At 40.9% G+C, this 20,184-nt stretch overlaps 1 protein-coding gene across 3 annotated transcripts in view; it reads left to right on the top strand.

Annotated features, from left to right (window-relative positions):
• The window catches only part of CHRDL1 (chordin like 1), a 154,556-nt gene extending 136,161 nt beyond the window's left edge, over nt 1–18,395 (top strand). For 2 of the 3 annotated variants that reach the window (XM_045188511.2, XM_024551654.3), the window contains exons 10-12: nt 10,324–10,491; nt 12,557–12,646; nt 16,105–18,395. In XM_045188511.2, coding sequence (XP_045044446.2) covers nt 10,324–10,491; nt 12,557–12,646; nt 16,105–16,235 — 389 coding nt within the window. In that variant the 3' untranslated portion in view covers nt 16,236–18,395. The remainder of the gene's footprint in view (nt 1–10,323; nt 10,492–12,556; nt 12,647–16,104) is intronic. The other variant, XM_045188513.2, reaches the window with a different exon arrangement.
• Nucleotides 18,396–20,184: the final 1,789 nt, after the last annotated feature.

Below are 20,184 nucleotides of genomic sequence, written 5' to 3'. Positions count from 1 at the left end.
ATGAGAGAAATATCAATTGGTTGCCTCTCATATGCACACAACAGGGGACCGAACCAGCAACCCAGGCATGTGCCAGGACTGGGAATTGAACCAGTGACCCTTGGCCTTGCAGGATGATGCCTGACTAATTAAGCCACACCGGTCAGGGCTCAATGTATTATTTATTTATTTATTTATTTATTTATTTATTTATTTATATTCAGTTACAATTGTCTGCATTTTCAATGTATAATTTTTAAGCATCTTCATGTAAGTCAATGGTTCTCAAATTTGTCTACACTTTGTAATCCTGCTGAGAGCTTCTAAAAATATCTGTGTCCCATCCTTTAGAGATCATGATTTAATAGACATGAGGTGTGGCCTGTGCTTTGGAATTTTTAAAAGATCCCCAGATGATATTAATTTTCATACAAGTTCGGGAACTCCTGATATAGGTAGGTCCAGGGTGGTTTATGGTCTTGCTTCCCAAAATGTGACTTGTGGACCAGCAACACCTCGAAGGTAGTTAGAAATGCAGACACTGAGGTACTACGCCAGACCTGTTGCATCAGAATCTGCACAGTAAAAAGACTCCTTGGTTGATTCCATTGCACATTAAAGTTTAAAAACATTTATTAGTGGTACAAACAAAATCTTTCTTAATTTAGTGACCCTTATCTTCCAGAGTAAACAGTGACAGGGTGTGGATAGGAAGGACAGGAGCTATCTGATCTGGAGTAGAGAATTGGGCCATTAAAATTGGTGGGCAATGTACTCATCAGGATTAGGGAGGGAGTACATTCTGATATTGATATGGACATGGGGCCACCCAGCCACAATGGCCTATTATGACTTCCAAGTCTGTGATATCACTGGATCCTCAAACCTTCTAGGGTCAGGTTAATTCCATGAACACATGTTTCTCTTTGGTCAAGGGTCTAATGCCTATAGTCATATAAGTAATACAAGATAATTTCTTATTAAACTAGTATCTACCTAAACTACTGCAAAACCAAATCCTATTTTATTGTGTGCTTAGGATTTTATTGATGCAGGTAATATAAATAAGTTAATGAACCAAAAAGTGTGAGAACAGGACACAAAACAGGCATTGCCATTTAAACAATTGGCATGTCAGATCGGTAATATTTATTAAAAACTTCACTTTTGGGGATAAAGATGGCAGCGAGATAGGTGGGAGCGGAGTCCACTTCCCCTCAACACCAGTGAAATACCAGGCTGATCTGAGGAGCAGAGTGAATAGCCAACAGTATTCCAGCATATATGAAGATCGGAGACCAAAGATAGAGGAAATTGAAAGATTAGATGGTAAGAAGACTGCTTAAGGACAATAAGGTCCCTGGGACCAGCGCAGGGACCAGGACAGCTGAAGCCCTAGCCCAAGCGCAGGGTCTGCTGCAGGATTATTGGGAGAGAGCCAGGCTGGGCTATGTGAGCAGCCAGGTGCTTGTTTGGGGCTTGAATAGGAAGAATTTCTCAAAAAGGAAAAGAAAATAGAGGCACTCAGCAGCTAGTTAGAGAACTCTCCCCAGCAGCCACGGCCTGTGGCGCCCCTCCCCCCTCAGCCCCTGGACTGTGAACACGGAAAAGCAGCCTTGGCGCTCACCTGAAGCCCAGCTGGCGCGGACTCAGATTAGCGGACTGGGGGCCCACACCTGAAACTCCAGGTGAGCGCACACCCTTATACGCGGCCCATCTGCCTGAGCGCACAGACAAAAAGCGCTAGGGTGGGCGCGCAATCGGATCAGTGGCTGGCTCCCCCTGCACAGAGACCCAAAGCGGGGCATCAGCAGCCAACCAAAGTCCCAAGTGGAGCTCAGCCACACAACCCGATCAACGGCCTGGCTGCCTGCAGGCGACCACAGCCAAAAGCACCGGTTTTGAAAAACACCTACCTAGCCCCTTCGCACAGAACCCTGAAGGGCCTACTGTCTCTCTAGGAGGAAGGCAGAATGCCCAGCAGAGGGGAGCTGCAGGGCTAGGGGAGACTGCATTCCAGGGAAACACTCGACCCAGTAAGGGGCTGAACTACCCCATAGCAGCACCAAGAGCCCCTAGCATCTAAGACAGCAAAGAGCAATAAGGTGGAATATGAGTTGCCCCTAATTGGTGCAACTCAAGGACAGCACAGCTGGTGAACTAAAGGCCTAGTGGGGAGCAGAAGGACCCAGAGGAACTAGACTGAAGGCTGAACAACAGCGAAGAGTGTGGCTCAGAAAGGAGAAAAGTGAAACCAATCCTTCCAACCACCCCCTCCCGTTCCACAGGCAGGATGACCAACAGAACTAACTTGACCGGATTAAAGCCAGCAGAAGACTTTTTTCTTTCTTTTTTTCTTTTTCTCTTTTTTTCTTTCCTCCTTTCCCCCTGAATTCCTTCTTCCTTTCTGTCCTTCTTTCTTTTCTTTATCCCTTCTTCCTTCCATCCTTTGCCTTTTTTAATCCTTCTTCCTGCCTTCTGTTATTTATTGTGTTGTTTTAATATTTGTTAAAATTCCTTCTTATCTTGCCTCCGATCTCTCTCTATTCTTTCCTCCTTCCTTCCTTTCCCTTCTATTCGCTTTTTCCCTCCTTCCCTTTTTTTTTTTTTTGCCCCCATTCCTCTTTTTCCCACAGGTGAGACAAGAAAACCTGGAGTGCTGAAAAGACCAGAGTAAGACTGTGTTACACCCATAAACATCAGCTCAAGACCAGTGAGCACAGGAGATTAAGGAGACAGCACCATTGAATCCCATTGCCATTCTACCATAGAAGTTCACACCATAAACCCAGGGAGTCATTGAACATCAATTTAAGAAGTAGAGGCTAACAAGAACAGTCTCACAAACAATGGGAAGACAAAGAAACAATCCCCAAATGAAAGGAAAGGAGGAAGCCTCAGAAACAATGCTAACTGAAAAAGAGGCAAGTCAACTATCAGATACTGAGTTCAAAGCAATGGTCATCAGGAAGCTCACTGAGCTCTCTGAGCTCAAAGAGAACTACCAGAAATTACAGGGAAACTACAATGAACTCACTGCAAACTATATCAACATGAAAAAGGAAATAGAAACTATCAACAAGGGCCAAGAGGAAATGAAGAATACAATTTCTGAATTGAAGAACACGATAGAAGGAATGAACAGCAGACTTGATGAAGCAGAGGATCGGCTCAGCGAGCTGGAGGACAAAGGAGAAAAAAACACCCAGAAAGAGCAAGAAAAAGAAAAGAGGCTCAGAAAGAATGAAGAGGCAATAAGGGAAATGCAGGACAACATGAAACGTAACAATACCCAATATAATAAGAATACCAGAAGGAGAAGAAGAACAGCAAGAGATAGAAAACCTCTTTGAAAAAGTAATGATGTAAAATGTCCCTAATCTGAGGAGAGAAAGAGTCACCCAAATCCAGGAAACACTGAGAGTCCCAAGCAACAGGAACCCAAAGGGACCCACTGCAAGACACATCATAATTAAAATGGCAAATTTCCAAGACAAAGAGAGGATCTTAAAGGCAGCAAGGGAGAAACAGGAAGTAACATAAAAGGGAGCCCCAATAAGGTTACCAACTGACTTCTCAATGGAAATGCTCCACGCCAGAAGAGAATGGCAAAAAATATTCCAAGTAATGAGAACCAGAGGCCTGCAACTAAGGCTACTTTACCCAGCAAGGCATTCAATCAAGATAGAAGGCCAAATAAAGAGCTTCCCAGACAAAAGAAGTCTACAAGAATAAACCTCCACCAAACCAGCTCTGCAAGAGATGCTAAAGGGACTGCTTTAAGGAAAGGAAGGAAAAGAGAAAGACAGAGGAACACAGGTAGGAAATAATGGCAATGAATAACTTCCTATCGATAATAACCTTAAACATCAATGGATTAAATGTTCCAATCAAAAGACATAGAACAGCTGAATGGATAAGAAAACATGACCCACACATATGCTGCCTACAAGAGACCCATCTCAGGACAAAAGACTTACACAGTCTAGAAGTGAAGGGCTGGAAACAAATTTTCCAGGCAAACAGACAGGAAAAAAAAAGCAGGGGTAGCAATACTCCTATGAGAAAAAATAGACTTCAAAAGAAGGGCCATAAAGAGAGACCCAGAAGGTCACGTCATAATACTCAAAGGAGGAATCCACCAAGAAGACACGAACATTGTAAATATATATGCACCCAACATAGGAGCACCCAAATACATAAAGAAAATCTTGGAGGATTTCAAGAAAGATATTGACAGCAACACAATTATAGTAGGGGACTTTAACAACCCACTATCAAAATGGACAGGTCTTCCAAACAAAATATCAACAAGGATATTGTGTCCCTTAAAAACACCCTAGAGGAAATGGACTTAACTGATATATATAGAGATTTTCTTTTTTGTTGTTGTTTTTTGTTTTTGTTTTTGTTTTTTAATTTTTTATTGTTATTCAATTACAGTTGTATGCCTTTTCTCCCCATCGCTCCACCCATCCCCAGCTGAACCCACCTCCCTCCCCCACCTCCACCCTCCCCCTTGGTTTTGTCCATGTGTCCTTCACAGGAGTTCCTGTAATCCCCTCTTCAAACTGTACCCCACCCCCGCCTATTGTTAGATTGTTCTTAACTTCAATGTCTCTGGTTATATTCTGTTTGCTTTTTTCTTCTATTGATTATGTTCCAGTTAAAGGTGAGATCATATGGTATTTCTCCCTCATCGCCTGCCTCATTACACTTAGCATAATGCTCTTCAGTTCCATCCATGCTGTTGCAAAGGGTATAAGCTCCTTCTTTCTCTCTGCTGTGTAGAATTCCATTGTGTAAATATACCATAGTTTTTGGATCCGCTCATTTGCTGATGGGCACTTAGGTGGCTTCCAATACTTGGCTATTGTAAATTGTGCTGCTATGAACATTGGGGTGCACAGGTTCTTTTGGATTGGTGTTTCAGGGTTCTTAGGGTATAAACCCAGCAGCGGAATTGCTGGGTCAAAGGGCAGTTTCATTAGTTTTCTGAGGAAAGTCCATATTGTTTTTCACAGTGGCCTGACCAGTCTGCATTCCCACCAACAGTGCACTAGGGTTCCCTTTTCTCCGCATCCTCTCCAACATTTGTTTGTGGATTTGTTTACGTTGGCCACTCTGACTGGTGTGAGATGGTACCTCATTGTGGTTTTAATTTGCATCTTTCTGATGGCTAGCGATGCTGAGCATCTTTTCATATGTCTCTGGGCCCTGTGTATGTCTTCCTTGGAGAAGTGTCTGTTCAAGTCCTTTGCTCATTTTTTAATTGGATTGTTTGTCTTCCTGGAGTAGCGTCGTGTGAGTTTTTTATATATTTTGGAGATCAGACCCTTGTCTGAGGTATCATCCTGTATAGCTTTTTTAAAAAGATTGTATTTATTTATTTTTAGAGAGTGGGGAAGGGAGGGAGAAAGAGAGGGAAAGAAACATCAATGTGTATTTGCCTCTCATGCATCCCCTATTGGAGACCTGGCCTGCAACCCAGGCATGTGCCCTAGACTGGGAATAGAACCGGTGACCCTTTGGTTCGCAGGCCTGCACTCAATCCACTGAGCTACACCAGCCAGAGAGACCTGCATACCTTTTTAACATTCATTTTTTGTCCATCAAGTTTGTGCATATTCCACCTTCTTCATTCCCTTTTTTATTCATGATGTAAATTTTACTTTCTCTCTTCACATTGCTCTGACTCCCAACTCTTATTAGTTCTCCTCCCTCTACCCTCTCAAAATTATTTATTAAGTAGGTCATCTCATATTCACTCTCCTTTATTTTAATAGTCTTAATCTCTTTATATGCTTATTAATACTGGTTCATTTGTTTTTGATAGTGGAATTTTGGTGGGGTATTTTTGCGGGTGTGGGTTTTTTTCCTGGGCTTTGTGGTTTAGTTCTGGCAGCACCTGCACAACGGCGCACAAGACGTGGTGAATAGAGTGACCCTCAGTCCACCAGTTGAAGGGAAGTACCCACCAAAGAACAACCCAACAACAATCAAAACCCAATTACATACAGAGATCTAACATAAATGACACAAAGGGCATCCTGAGATCATCAAGTTCAGGAGATCGAGGAGACTGTACCACTGAATCTCACAGATCTCCTACCATAGATCACACCACAAAGTCAGGGAGTCAAAACGGATCAATTTAAGGAGCAGAAGCAAACAAGAAGTTTCACAAATAATGGGAACACAAAGAAACCACCCCCAATCAATAGGAAAGGAGGAATCCTCAGGAAGAGTGCTAAATGAAGTAGAGGCAAGTCAAATATCAGATATTGACTTCAAAACAATGGTTATAAGGAATCTCAATGACAATTACCCCCCCAAAAAAAAACCCTACAGGGAAGCTACGAGGAACTTACTGTACTGTGGCATAGTACACAGCCATTAAAAATTATTGTAGATCAAGATTTAATATCACAGAAAGATGTTTGTAATGTATTTGCTAAGTATGAAGACCCTGGCATATACAAAACAATATGTATGATATGATCCCACTTTGTGAGTGTGTTGCTACCATTCAAGGCCTGGCAGGTTCATGGTATCACACAGACAGAAAATATTCATGGAGCTATTGGGATGTCTTGCATGCCTTTATTCATGGGTGGGCAAGCCATGCATGCTGAAAGCTGTGTATTCCCTTGCATGTCTCTGTGCAGCGAACATTGTGGCCCTTGCTCCCCAGCGTGGCACCCATCCTCGCCCCCATCAGGGAGTGCATACCTGCTTAAGTACTAGAGGCAAACAAAGCTTGCAAAATGCCAGAAAATTATATAACATAATATAATTCTGTGCATGCGAGCCCACTTCATGTTATGGGAACAGTTTATTGGACCCAGTCTCATGAGTATGAGAACACTACTTATCAGGCCCCTTCAAGACTATGGGAACACTGCTTCCCATAGTTACCCAGATACCTGGGTGAGGAATCCAAACTGCCTCCACTTACCCCACAGTGTGTTAAAAAATAAAGTGTTTATAATACGCTTAGACCAAAACAAAAAAAAAGACTGGAAGGGTATATGGAGAATGTTAACAGTGGCTATATTTAGGTGATTGAATTGTGGATAATTTTATTTTCTTATTTTTGTCTACCTGTATTTTCAAAATTATCAATGTATATTATTTCTGTAATTAGAAAAATAATAAAATATATTATTTTCATAACTTCTCTTCAAAATCCCAATTGACAATGTATTGAAGAGTCTGATTGACTAAACATGTTTCTCTGAAAGAGCTTCTTTCCTACTCAGGTGTGTGGAGATTGAGCAACATGGAAGGAGAGAGTTTCTGTTCCTTTCTGTGTAAATGTCTCTCAGTGAACCAGACATTGGTGTCTGCATATTGAATGACTCCTGATAGTCAAATTGCCTAACATTAGGTATTACCCAGAGGCCAGGGCACCAGCTGCAGGTACTCAGCAACTTCAGTGCATCAAGGGGCATGAACTTGTTCATTCATTCAATCTAGAAATACATATTATGTGTCTACTGTGTGCAAGACACTGTTATAGGCACTGAGAATACAGAGATGAACAAGACAGACAAAGGTTACTTGCAGGCTTGCTCCTTACATTCTAGTGGGAGAAAAAAGACAATGAACACAAACCAATAGATAATTCTACACTGTGACGAATACTGTGAAGAAAAAGTAAATACAACCAGGTGATTGTGAATGGGTAGGTGGTGGCATTTTCAGAAGAGTTGTCAGGGAAGGCTTCTCTGAAGAAGTGATATTGAGTAGAGTCCTACTGATGTGAAGGGGTGAGAAATGGTAAGATCATGACATCACCAGCTTCTTAGAAAATAACACACGACAGAGGAAAAGGAACAAAGGATTATGGAGGGAAAATGATTAATCGGGGAAAAAAGAACAGTAAATTCAGTTTTTCATGTTGAGGAAGGGAAAACAGACAAAATTTGCTGATGATACAGCCAAAAGATTCATTATAACAAATGATTCCAGTCTCCTTTAATAACAAACTAGGGCCACAATAAAGGATGTGAGTTTCACCTTTCTCTCTTTCCTTTGGTCTGGTAGAGGCTGCCTTGCCTGACATATAAGTGGCCATCTACAGGGTTGTCTAGGATTTCCACTTCCTGAAGGTTCCCCAACTCCCCTCTCACCCCACTATTCCACTCTAATACCAGGAATTCCCATAATTATACCTCCTTTGGGATTACAGCATAAAAAACCCCTGTTAAGACTTAAAAGTTTTCTGGGCTTGGCTAAAACATACTCATCAGTCATCACCACTTCCATAAGGAAATGGTTTCTTAATTTCATAGTTTTGGAGAGCTCAGGACAGGAGCATTCCCACTGGGAAGTGGGAATGGCCAGAAACGACTTCAAGCACGGCATGCTTCCCTAAAAGGAAATGAAAGTAAGTGAACATGGAGTGATCAGAAAGCACCTTCAGGTGGAGGTTTAATGAGGAGGATGTTCCCAAGTAAGTAGTTCAAAAGACACACTATTTACACCACTAGTGTGAAACTCATTTTCACCGGCGGCCACATGGACCTCCTGGTTGCCTTCAAAGGGCCAAATGTAATTTCAACTCCTTAACAGTTAAGGAGTAGTTACATTTACACAGTCCTAAAATTAATTCAGCCCTTTGAAGGCAACCTTGAGGCTGATGTGGCCCCCGGTGAAAATGAGTTTGACACCCTTGGTTTACACTTAACATTTTCAAGTGCCAGCCAGTGTTGAGTCAGTAATGGATTTTGTTGTTTGTAGATTCCTTCCAGTGAATGAGTTAAGCTCTTGGGGGGGAAGGGGTTTTTATATAGATGACTCTTCAGGACACTGGGAGAATTTTTAGCATATTATAGGTACTTCCAGTGCCATCATGGATTTCTTATGGCAGTTATAGCCATAGCCAGTATTAAGCTGGTGAGCAAAATTTAACAAATGAACTCAGCTCTCATTCTAAAGGTCATAATTATATACATAGGAGTCCCTGTACATTTAGTGATCTCCTCCCCCTTCACCCACTTGAACATGCTAGCACACCCCTTAAATACCTAATATATCACCTTTTTGAGAATGGCCTATTGAGTAATTGAATAACTAAAATGAAGGTCTAAAGAAGAAAGGATTCTTGATGTAGGATAATCTACAAATTGAGTAACCCAACCTGGAATCATCAAGATAAGATTTGGTTTTGTCCTCACCATGCCAATATGGTGGTGGGAGTGGGAAAGATAAACAGGACAGCAAGAGACATGCAATAGCAATTTGATTACAACCTCTAGTCCAAATGTGTCTTAATGGCTAACAGTGATCTTCCTAATTAGAAACACAGATCCAAAGTACTCAACACTCAACACTTTTATCTGATACTTTTAGAAATGGTTTCTACACTTATTCAAAATTTTCAGAGTGTTCATGTCTTCTCTTTGTTGTTCTGAGTTTGAGTGTACATTTTAAATACACAGCTGAGGAGGGCACTGAGGAGGGCACTGAGGGGCCACCAAAATGACTAACTCAACAAACAACCAACCAAGAGAAACTTTTCTTGGTAGGGGGCTGAGGAATGAGGACAGTGGAGTGGAAAGATGAATATCAGGAGGTAGTACCTTTATGCTTGAAAGCTGAAATCCAAGTTTAGTTTATACTTTAAATGACCCATAGTTGAGGGAGTTGACCAATATTTTTGTGTCTCCCATCCATTCATTTGGCATAGAATGCTATATGACTACTCTGACATCTAGTTTCTGGCAGTGGTGTTCATTTGGTACTATCATTCCCCTTACAAACAAATCAAAGAACATTCAGAAATGTCAAGTCAATTTGGATAGATTATTTGGGCAAGTATATACACATAAATGAGTGTCATAGATGTTTTCTAAGTATAAGTGATATCAGTGAAGTTAACCAAGACCCTCTTTCAGACCATTCCCCCTGTGTCTCTGTTGGTAACACTGAGCTACACAGACCATGATCCTGACCCAGTATGGAAAATCCTGTATTCCCTTAATTGCCTAAGAGATTTGTACCTAACCACATTCTTCCTCCTCATAAAGGTTCACTTCTTATGTGGTGGTTGGTGGATCCACTTTAGTTTGTGGGCCAGTGTTTTGCAGAACTATGTATTCTGTCACCATGTGGACTTATGTTAAAGGTCATGTGCTCCTTTGTGATTTGGTGGCTGTTACAGGGGCAGCCTAAGCTGACACAGTGAAATATGGGTGTAACTTCTCTGTAAGAATATTTTTGTTGATTGTTCACTTTTGATGAGTAAGTGGTATTACAAACAATGAGATGCATAAATGCAGAAGTTTGCTTCTAATTTTGGAAAACAGTGACAAAACTCTACCTGCTTCCTGATTCTAGAAGAACTTCCAGGCCAAACCTTTGACAGCAAAGGCTACTTTTGTGGAGAAGAATCAATGCCCATATATGAGTCTGTGTTCATGGAGGATGGGGAGACTACCAGAAAGATAGCACTGGAGACAGAGAGACCACCTCAGGTAGAGGTCCATGTTTGGACCATTCGAAAGGGTGAGCAAAAAAAAAATAATTTTTGTTTCTTTTTTGTAAAGGGGACACAGGTAAGGAGGGGAGAACTCACCTTAATTTTGGTTCAACCTGTTACTCTGTTTGGGTCAGAAGATGTCCTGATTGCTTAGAAACTAACACATGACTAATACAGTTGTTATTATGGCCTTTAACTTTAAACTTAGCTTGAGCTAAAAAGTAAGCATTGACACTTAGGGTTTGTTGTTTTTCTTATACAACCAAGGCTAGAGGAGTGGTTCTCAACCCTGGCTGCACATCAGAATCATCTGAGAGATTTTTTTTAATACCAAATGGCTGGGCCTACCCCCAGAGATTCTGCCTAATTGGTTGGGAGTGGGGCCTGTGCCTAAGTGTTTTTTTTAAAGCTCCACAGGTGATTCTAGTGTGTGGCCAGGATTTCAGACTATCAAACTGTAGTTTACCATTCTTTTCAACACAAAGGTCCACAAACATGAAAATCCATTCATTTGGTAGGAAGCAAAGTCTATTGAATCGTGCTATGTACTCTGGGGTAAAACAAACTGAAAACATCATCCTACCCTCAAGATAATTGTGTTACTGTAGGAACAGTCCCAGTCATGCTGTCCAATTCCTTTTTTGATTATTCACATTACTATAGTAAGCCACATTGTGCTCACTATAATCCTACAGCTATTCAAACCATTCCATAGACAAGTGCTGATCTAGTCTGGTCAAGTTTTCTAGGAATCCAAGTGTAGAGGTGAGATCAATTGGAAAATCATGTACATGCTTTCTTCTACTGGCACCTGCATAAGGCGTGAGAGTGCTCAGACTCTAGTATGTTTCAGCATCATGCAAGCAGGTGTTTTAAAATGCAGCTCCCTGCCCCTATCCATGAAATGTGACTTCAGTAGCATTGTGTAGTTCTAAACTTTTGAATTTTTAACCAGTAACCAGGTGATTGTAATGCAGTTGGTACTTGGACCGTACTTGGACCATACTTGGAGAAATAACTGCTCTAGTATTTGTGGGGCTTTTTCTCTCCCTTTGCATTACCACCTTTTGTTCTTAAAAGATTTCCTTCCTACCCCTTAAAAGTATGCTAGAACACAAATGTTTCTTGTCCACATTTATTTTTTGCTCTATACCTAGGAATGTTGATTTTCAGTCTCTAGCTCCCTAGCTCCTCTGTAACTGCCCACCTAGGACTAAGCACTGTTCTGTTGACTTCCCTAGCAGTAGGCCCACTATTTGTCATGGAAAATCTCACACCCAACAGAGCTGTGTGGGTGTTTTTCAACTTGCTAATGTAACATCTAAATAACCTTGTTATAGTGCTGTGTAATCCAGGTGTGTGTATGGTATGCAGAGAAAAACCCAGGCTTCATTTACGTTGCTCCTTGTAGACCTCTTGAGGATTAGTTAAGTGGGCTGATAACGTGGTGCTCCTTAACTTCAAGGCCACTTTCAGTTGTTTATATGTTATTTTGATAAAAGCTATTCAGGAAATTTTGAGACTATGGATCCCCCTTATTTTAATTATCCTTATTTTTATAAGAAAAATCTAAAGGAGATGTGCCTGTTCCTCAAAGGAAAATATGCTTTTGGTGAGTTCAAGAACAGGAATGACTTCCCCATTTACATAAACAACCTGTTTGAAATCCCACAGCCAGCTCTCACTGCTTAGCCAAGAGGACAGCCCACTGGTTTGGCAGGGACATCGTCTACCCAGACTTGGGGCAAGGACAGAATTTCTAATAATGCCTCTGGCTGCAGAAGCTCCAACTAGCATCCATGTTTGATTCCATGTGGCTTTCCCTAGGAGGAGCTCCCATGGCCAGCAGCACTATTTCCCTTTATCTCCATCCTCTGAAGAATCAGGGGGAGGCCAGTGAGCCAAGAAAACAAATGGAGTTAATTATAGCACTTGAGCCATCCAAGTTCCTGGTTAAGCACATTATACAGCCCAGCTTAATACTCCTAAGCCCCAGTAATAAGATGATATGCTCAGCTCAAGCAGAAAAATGGGCTATGGGTTCCAGATAGAGAGCACCTGACTACCTGCTCCACTTTTTTCTTGGCCCAGGCATCCTCCAGCATTTCCATATTGAAAAGATCTCCAAAAGGATGTTTGAGGAGCTCCATCACTTCAAGCTTGTGACCAGGACAACCCTGAGTAAGTGGTACCTCTCTTTACTCTTCTGTGGAAAACACATCCAGTTTTCAATGGAGCATACCCCCAAGTAAAGTCCCTCTGTGTTCTCAGGGAACATTAGCAATGTTCAACATGAACATTAGAGGATGTTCTATCTCTCCTCTGGTACTTAGCAGGGAATGGGGTGTCTGGATGTGAACTGAAAAGCCTGGACCTGGTGAATACAAATCCAGATGTAGTTGAGCATAGCTACCTCAGATCATGGTTTCCTGAATGTCTTTAATGAAATTGCTAAACTCAAAGTCACAAGATGGTTAAAGAAAGCTCACAAGATTCCAGATCTGGTGTATTTATGGAGACTCCACATGTGGAAGGATCTGTCCTCCAGTGGTGGGGAGGAGACACAGAGAGAATGAATGCATATCAATTTCTAAATTGTATCAAAGCTCTGTTTGGGTCTTTGGAACTGCCCCTGGGTGGTAATGTTTCTTTAAAAGCATTCAGGCACTCAAGCATACTTGTAACTCTCACATTTCTTACACTAGATGGAGCCTAGGGACCACATACTTCTAGGCACTGGGGGTGCGAAGCACTTCTGAAGAAATAAAAGACAAAATATCTATCCACAGGGAATTCTAATGGGCAAGACAGAACATGAAAATGTCTTCACTATGAATTAGTATACTTCTGAGGAGTTAAATACCTAAGTGCTCAGAGGAATCTGCAAAAAACAATGAGATGAGAACCAGGTGGGCTTAGTTGGAGGAGGTGTGATTTGAAAGAGAAGGGTGTGACTGGGCAACAGGTCAGGGAATCAGTCCAGGAATAGAGTGCAGCCAAAGAGAAAACTCAGACAGGAGCAAACAAGAAGTATGGGTGTGGATGTAGGTGTGGGTGGGTATGGGTGAGGAACAATTACAAAGACCACATAGGGTGCTCGGAAAGATGACAAGAGTTGGAGGTAGGAATTAGAGGGCCTGAAAGAAGCCAGTGAGAAGTTCAGATATAAGTCAGGTAGCATTTTGTAGTTGCTCTAAACTTACAGTGTAATGATATCAAACTAGTGTTTTGGAAAGCTGTCTCTTGGCTGTCAGATGGATTTATTAAGCACCTACTTCAATAAAGCCAGATTCTGTAGAGCCCAATATGCCATGCTAAGAAGTTGGACTTGATCTCCAGATCAGAGAACCCCAGTGAAGATTTTAAAGCAAGAAAAGGATGCATTCAGATATGTTTTATAGAGAGAGGCACTTGCTGTGTGGAGTGTTGGACTGTTAGTGAAAGAACTGATGATAGTCTGAAATAGGAAGTGATTACACCATATTAAGTCTGTTAGGCAGGGGAGCAGAGGTCACTGTGAGGGACATATATAAGAGTAAATCATCAAGAATAGTATCAAAGAGAGAAATGAGTTTGGAATGATTTCAATCTTAACAACTTCATAGACTAGGTGAATTAGTAATACCATTCACCAATGGGAAACTCTGAAGAATAAGCAGGTATTGGTGAAAAAATGAGTTTCACTTGAAACATCTTTAGTCTAAGATGCTTAAGAGCCATCTGAGCAAAGGTATCCCATTAGCCTCTGGAAATAAGGTTGATGAAATCAGTTGTTTGTTCTGCAGGGGACTGACAGACAATAAACTGGAATATAGGAAAATTCAAAATTGGAGGAGCTGGGAGTACTTACATGTGAATAAGGAATAAAGGAGACAGAGTCTAGGATCCTAAGATCAATTATATGACTTCTGAAATTACCAACTAACCAAAGTTTGCCATATATAATGTGCACCCATGTTTTTGGCCCAAACTTTCAGGAAAAAAATATTTCATTTTAATTTTTTAATTCAGTTATTTATTTATTTATATTTATATACGAAACCGATTATCATATTGCAGGGTATTATTTTTGCATACAGGTATCATTATTGCTTTCTAGAGTTACACTTTTAATGCATAAACATAAAGAATTTAAAACATTTATATAGATACAGAATTAGTACTACCCATGTATAATGTACATCCTTATTTTTCCCCAAAAAATTTGGGGAAAAAAGTGTGCATTATATATGGCAAAATTTCAAAGAATACGTTTCTGTTCATACTGTGAACAAAGCACTTTGCTAGGCAGTGGGGGACTTGAAAGATTATTTAAACAAACTTTCTGCTAGTAACAGTTAGGGTCTGAGATGTATAATGGAAGTAAGATGGCATGTGATTCAAACTGCAGCTGAGGGAAGTGGGTAATAAGAGGATCCTACAGAGTCATCTGGGTACAAAGAAGAACAATCCTGACCTCTTTATATAATGTGTCTCTCAGATCCTGGCACAGAGTAGGGCTTCAGTAAAAACTGGTTCCTTACCTTTTTCTTCTTTTTTCTCCTACCTTTCCACCGAGTTGGATAAGATAGAGAAATAGGAAGCAATAAATTGAGTCTGTGAAGGAGGGGGTCATGTACTTATCTGGCTAGTGAAAAAAAATAAGAGGTTCAACATAGCTCCTGAATTAAAAGGAACTTGCTAACTTTGAACTAGGAGCTCTCCACGTGTGACACTGAGTGTAGGAATAAAAAGAAGACTGAAGAGGCTATCAAAGATGGGCAGTTTGTTATGTAGATTATTTGACAGGGCAAGATGACAGCAGGAGAACAAAGATCTTGCCACTCTCAAGGACCCAGAAAGTTAGAAAAGGAATGGACCAGAGACATGGAGAAGTTTCCAGTGCTCAGCACAGAGTGTGCACTCAAAAATGTTTGCTCAATTAGCATGACAGAATGTGGGATAGAGAATAAGGTAAGGACACTTTTGGAGTGTGTGCAGTTCCATGGAGGGAGAGGAGAAAATAGGGAATAGAAGGGATACAGCCCTGTTTATCCGGAGTAGAATGGAACTCTCTCTATAAGGAATCATAGGAGGGGACTGAGCGGTGCTGAGGAGGAGGTAAGTACAGCCTAGGCATAGCAGGAAGCAGAATTGAGCAGTTTTTAACAAAGCTTGGCAGGAATAGAGAAAACAGTAGTAAATAATCAAGCAACCCAAACCAACATTTGGGCCCCCCAAAGTAAGCAAAGCCCCAGTAATGTAACAGGTATTGTTTTCCAAACTGCCTCATTTGACCTGGTGCCAAGTAAACTACCTAAATAGTAACAATCTGATAATGGAGCATTTTGCGAATGTTAAATGTACTGTAAAATTTCCAAAAATAATACTTAAATTTTACTGTTGAGGAGTCAGTTATATATTATTCTTTGGATTCTTACAAATGCTATGTTTTTAAATGAAAAGTCCATGGCCCATTTTCCATGTTAGCCCCCAGAAAAGGGTTTTGGGGCTGTTTTGTTGAAACCACCTAACATTTGTATCCCAGTTTCCCTGGTGGGTCAATGCATGAGTGGGGAAGGATTAGGGATATTGGTTATACTCCTAATCGTCTCTACTTACCTGTTACATATCCAGGCCATTTTGTGTTTGTCTTTTAGGCCAGTGGAAGATATTCACTGAAGGAGAAGCTCAGATCAGCCAGATGTGTTCAAGTCGTGTGTGCAGAACAGAGCTTGAAGATTTGGTGAAAATTCTGTACCTGGAAAGGCCTGAAAAGAGCCACTGTTAGATGAGAGAGACAGTATTGAATAGGGTAAAGCAAGAAAACTCAAGCTGCAGCTGGACTGCAGGCGTATTTTGCTTAAGTCAACAGTGCTCTAAAACCCAAATTCAAATGCAGCTAATTATTCACGCCATGCACAGCATAACTTGCTCCTTTATGTGGAGTGGTGTGTCATCCCTTAAACATCTTCTCCAAAGAGACTAGAAGAGTCTTGAATTATTTGTAGGAAGAAGAGAAATGGAACACCATAACTTTGCTCTAGTTTCTAGGAGAATCACATTTCTTTACAGGTTAAAGAGTAAACAAAACCCCTGGGTTTTTATCCAGAAAATTATTCCAATGAAAGAAAGAGAAGGGAATTGCTTCTTAGCAGGAATTCTGTAGTACAGAGAAAATATTTTTATGAAATTATACTCTTCAAATTTTAGAATGTCTTGTGTTCTTTCTTAAAAATTATCTCTCTCTCTCTCTCTCTCTCTCTCTCTCTGACACGCACACACTAGAGTACAGCCTTTATTATGAGGCAAGGCCAACATAAGACTCTCCCCTTCTTTCCTTGTCCTCATTCCCAAGTAGCTTGGCAGTTGTTGGTACCCAAGAGGATAAATAAGGAACTGTGAGCAGAAGGCTCTGCCCTTGGGTCTGTGATGAGGTTGTTGAAGTCACCAACTATGGTGGCAGGGTGAACTATAAGAATATCATGCTATGGCTGCATTCACTTTGAAATGGTAAATAACTTTTCCCTAATGATACCACTTCTCTTCTCTCCCTAAACCTACTGGGCATCCATAAAGAAGTTAGAATTGGCTAATATTTTCAGAAACTGAATCCATATTAGACAAATAATTGTTGAACAAAGGAGTTGACAGATATCAACAAGGCCATTTTAGTGTTTTCAGGTCAGTAACAGTCACCAATTAATAGCACAATACTCACCAATTTTCTTGAGACCATGTTCTCTAGTCCAAAAGTTTATGTGAAACGACTAAACTCCAGGAGCTCCTTAAAAGGGAAGTTTCTCTTCTCCAATTATAAGAGTAGACTTTTACTTTACAGAGGGGTTCAGTTTTCATGACCCTCTGAGTGTCGGCTCTTCTTTTAGGAGGATTGTTGCTTATTTGGGAAGATGGGAATTCTGGTATCGATCTTTATCATAAACTTTCCTGCCTTTCTTATCTCACCCATCAAGCATGGATTTGAATCATGGTTCCTAGAGAAGGCTGGTCCAAAAATGTCTATTTGCAGCGCAATACCAGAGCATAAATTATCCATTTTGAGGCCTGGCTTTAGAAATTATTTCTGTGGGAAAACTATAAATTCTCCACCATTATAAAAAGGATATCAAACCTTCCTTTTAGATTTACCTCCTCTAAAGGACATGAATGAATTCTAGTGAGTGCATAAAAATATTAATGACCTGGAAATCCAAGATTTCCCACTCTATGACTGGAGGTGAGGTGAATGTTTTCATAGAGTATTTAACAGCAATAGGGAAAATATAAAAAGTTCAGTCTTACGGCAAATTAGCATTAAGGAGTCAGTTCTCATGAAAGAGACACAGGGGTTTTATGGCCAGACCTTCATGGGACAGCCGCTCACCAGCCCCTCATTCACAATCTCCTCAGGAAAGGGAGGTAAGACATCCAGGGCTGAAAGGCCACAGTATTTCCATAGTGTGGAAAGAAGTAACCGATCCCGCAGCAAAGTGGTGATTTCCCCTTCTCGATGACTCAACCCAAAGCCTTCCTGCCCAGGTGTTCTCTGAAAGCTCAATCTTCAGGGAACACCCAGAGAGTTTCCCTAGATAGACTCCTGCCCCCAGGTGATAAGACACCTTTCCAAAGTGTTGTGTGAAGCAGGAACTGGGGGACTGTGCTGAGCCAACATAGAAAGCCTCCTGTGTTTGGTGTTCTGTAGGCAATAGAACATAGAAAGAAGCAGCCAAGCACCTGTAGTTAGTAGAAAGGAATGGCTGTGATTCTTCTTGTGTATTTATTTGTATCATAAACACTTGGAATAACAAAGACAGTAAGTACCATTTAGCAGTTGTAGCTATTTTATATAGTTAACTCATGCAAACAATTAACAGTAATATAACAGCATTATCCTTTCACTCTTCCCACAGGACATGTACCTAAATATGGTACTTATTTATATGTCACTGTATTTCTGGATTTTTAAATTAATAAAAAGTGAATTTTGAAAAAAAATGTGTGGTAGTGGCTGTGTAAGTGATTGACTCTGGACAATGCTGATCTTGGACTGGGTAACAGGTGATAAGTAGGCCTGCCTGTTTCTCACTCAGGTTGATACCCACCCCTCAGATACACACACTATATAGCATAATGGCTAAGAGAGGGAACTTTGTAGTTGGACTACCTTGGTTTTTAATTCCAGCTGGGCACTTACAAGCTGTTTGTCAATTTCCCCAAATATAAAATGGGGATAATAGTGGTACCATTTTCCTTTGCCTACAGTCTTACAGTGAGGTTTAATTTAGTCAATGTATATAAACTGATTAGAAGTGTCTGGTGTACAGTGAGCATTCATTTATGGCCATGGATGTTCAAGAATGGCATGGCACTGAAAATGGTCATTGATTTCTGGCTTCCCTTTAGGCCAAGACATTTAAGAGATTGGGGACAGAATGCCATTGACTTGGATTTCAAGAGGGCTTCCATTTTGGTTTGCTCCTCAGGGGTAGATTTGTATAGGGAGCAGGGTAAGAGTTTTGTCACATATGTACATCCAAACTCTAATCCCTCAAAACCCTGATACCAACTAGATTTGTGCTATAACAGAAGCCAAGATATGAGAGCTGTAATGTCAAATAACATAAGGACAATAAAAAGTATGCATCGGTGTTAGCAACACAAGTCATTGGTGGTGAAATGCTGGGGGAGTGATAGAAGCACAGGCCAGAAGTGAATAGGGAGATGAAGAATTGGAGGCAGCAGAGGCAACTCTTTGGAGAATCTCCACAGAGAGTGGAGAAAAAGGGTGAGGAAGTAGCTGGAGAAGGATAGGAGGTCAAAGGAAAGTCTTTTGCCTTCAGTATAGGAGCTATTTGGCCATGTCTGATGCTGAAGGGAGGGGTCCTATAGAAAGAAAACAGATTGAAATTACTGGGAAAAGGAGGGCTAACCTATTGTGTGAGGTGCATGAGAAGTCATGCCCCCATGCTGAGCCCTAAAACTCACAATTCTTGACCTACGACCTGGACAGACTTTTGGCCTTTGCCAACCCCTTATTGTGATTTAGCTGAACCTTGTTCCCCTCAATTCGGTTAGCTTAGTCCCTTTAACATCTAACATATTGTCTACAGGAATGGTAGACTATAAATTTCAATATCACTCCCACTTCATTGGGGAGTCACACATAACTCAAACCAGACACGTTGGCTCCATCAGCCATCTTCCCTTTCCCTGATCACTCAAGTGCAGATTGTACCAAGTCCTGTAAATGTGCTGTCCTACTGATCATCACTAGAGTTTTGATCTGCTCCATTTCTGATCTAGGCTGGTTCTCCCCTCCTTATTTACACACTAGTCAAAGGGATGTAAAGCATAGGAAATAATAGTGAATAATATTGTAACAACTATGTATAGTGCCAGGTAGGTACTTGAATATTGGGGTATCACTATATAGAGTAAGTGTATGATTGCCTACCACTATGCTATGCACATGAAACTAATATAAAATGATATTGAATATAAATTGTAATTGAAATATTACTCTGGCTGGTGTGGCTCAGTGGACTGAGTGCCAGCCTGTGAACCAACCAAAGGGTTGTCTGTTCAATTCCCAGTCAGGGCACATGACTAGGTTGTGGGCCTGGTCCCCTATGGTGGGCACTCAAGAGGCAACCACATATTGATGTTTCTTTCCCTCTATTTCTCCCTCCCTCCCCTCTCTCTAAAAATAAATAAATCTTTAAAAAAAGAAAAAAATGTAA

Source organism: Desmodus rotundus, chromosome X (assembly GCF_022682495.2).
Source record: "Desmodus rotundus isolate HL8 chromosome X, HLdesRot8A.1, whole genome shotgun sequence".
NCBI lineage: Eukaryota > Metazoa > Chordata > Mammalia > Chiroptera > Phyllostomidae > Desmodus > Desmodus rotundus.
The sequence above is the reverse complement of the archived record's forward strand: the minus strand, read 5'-3'. Positions and strand labels throughout refer to the sequence as shown.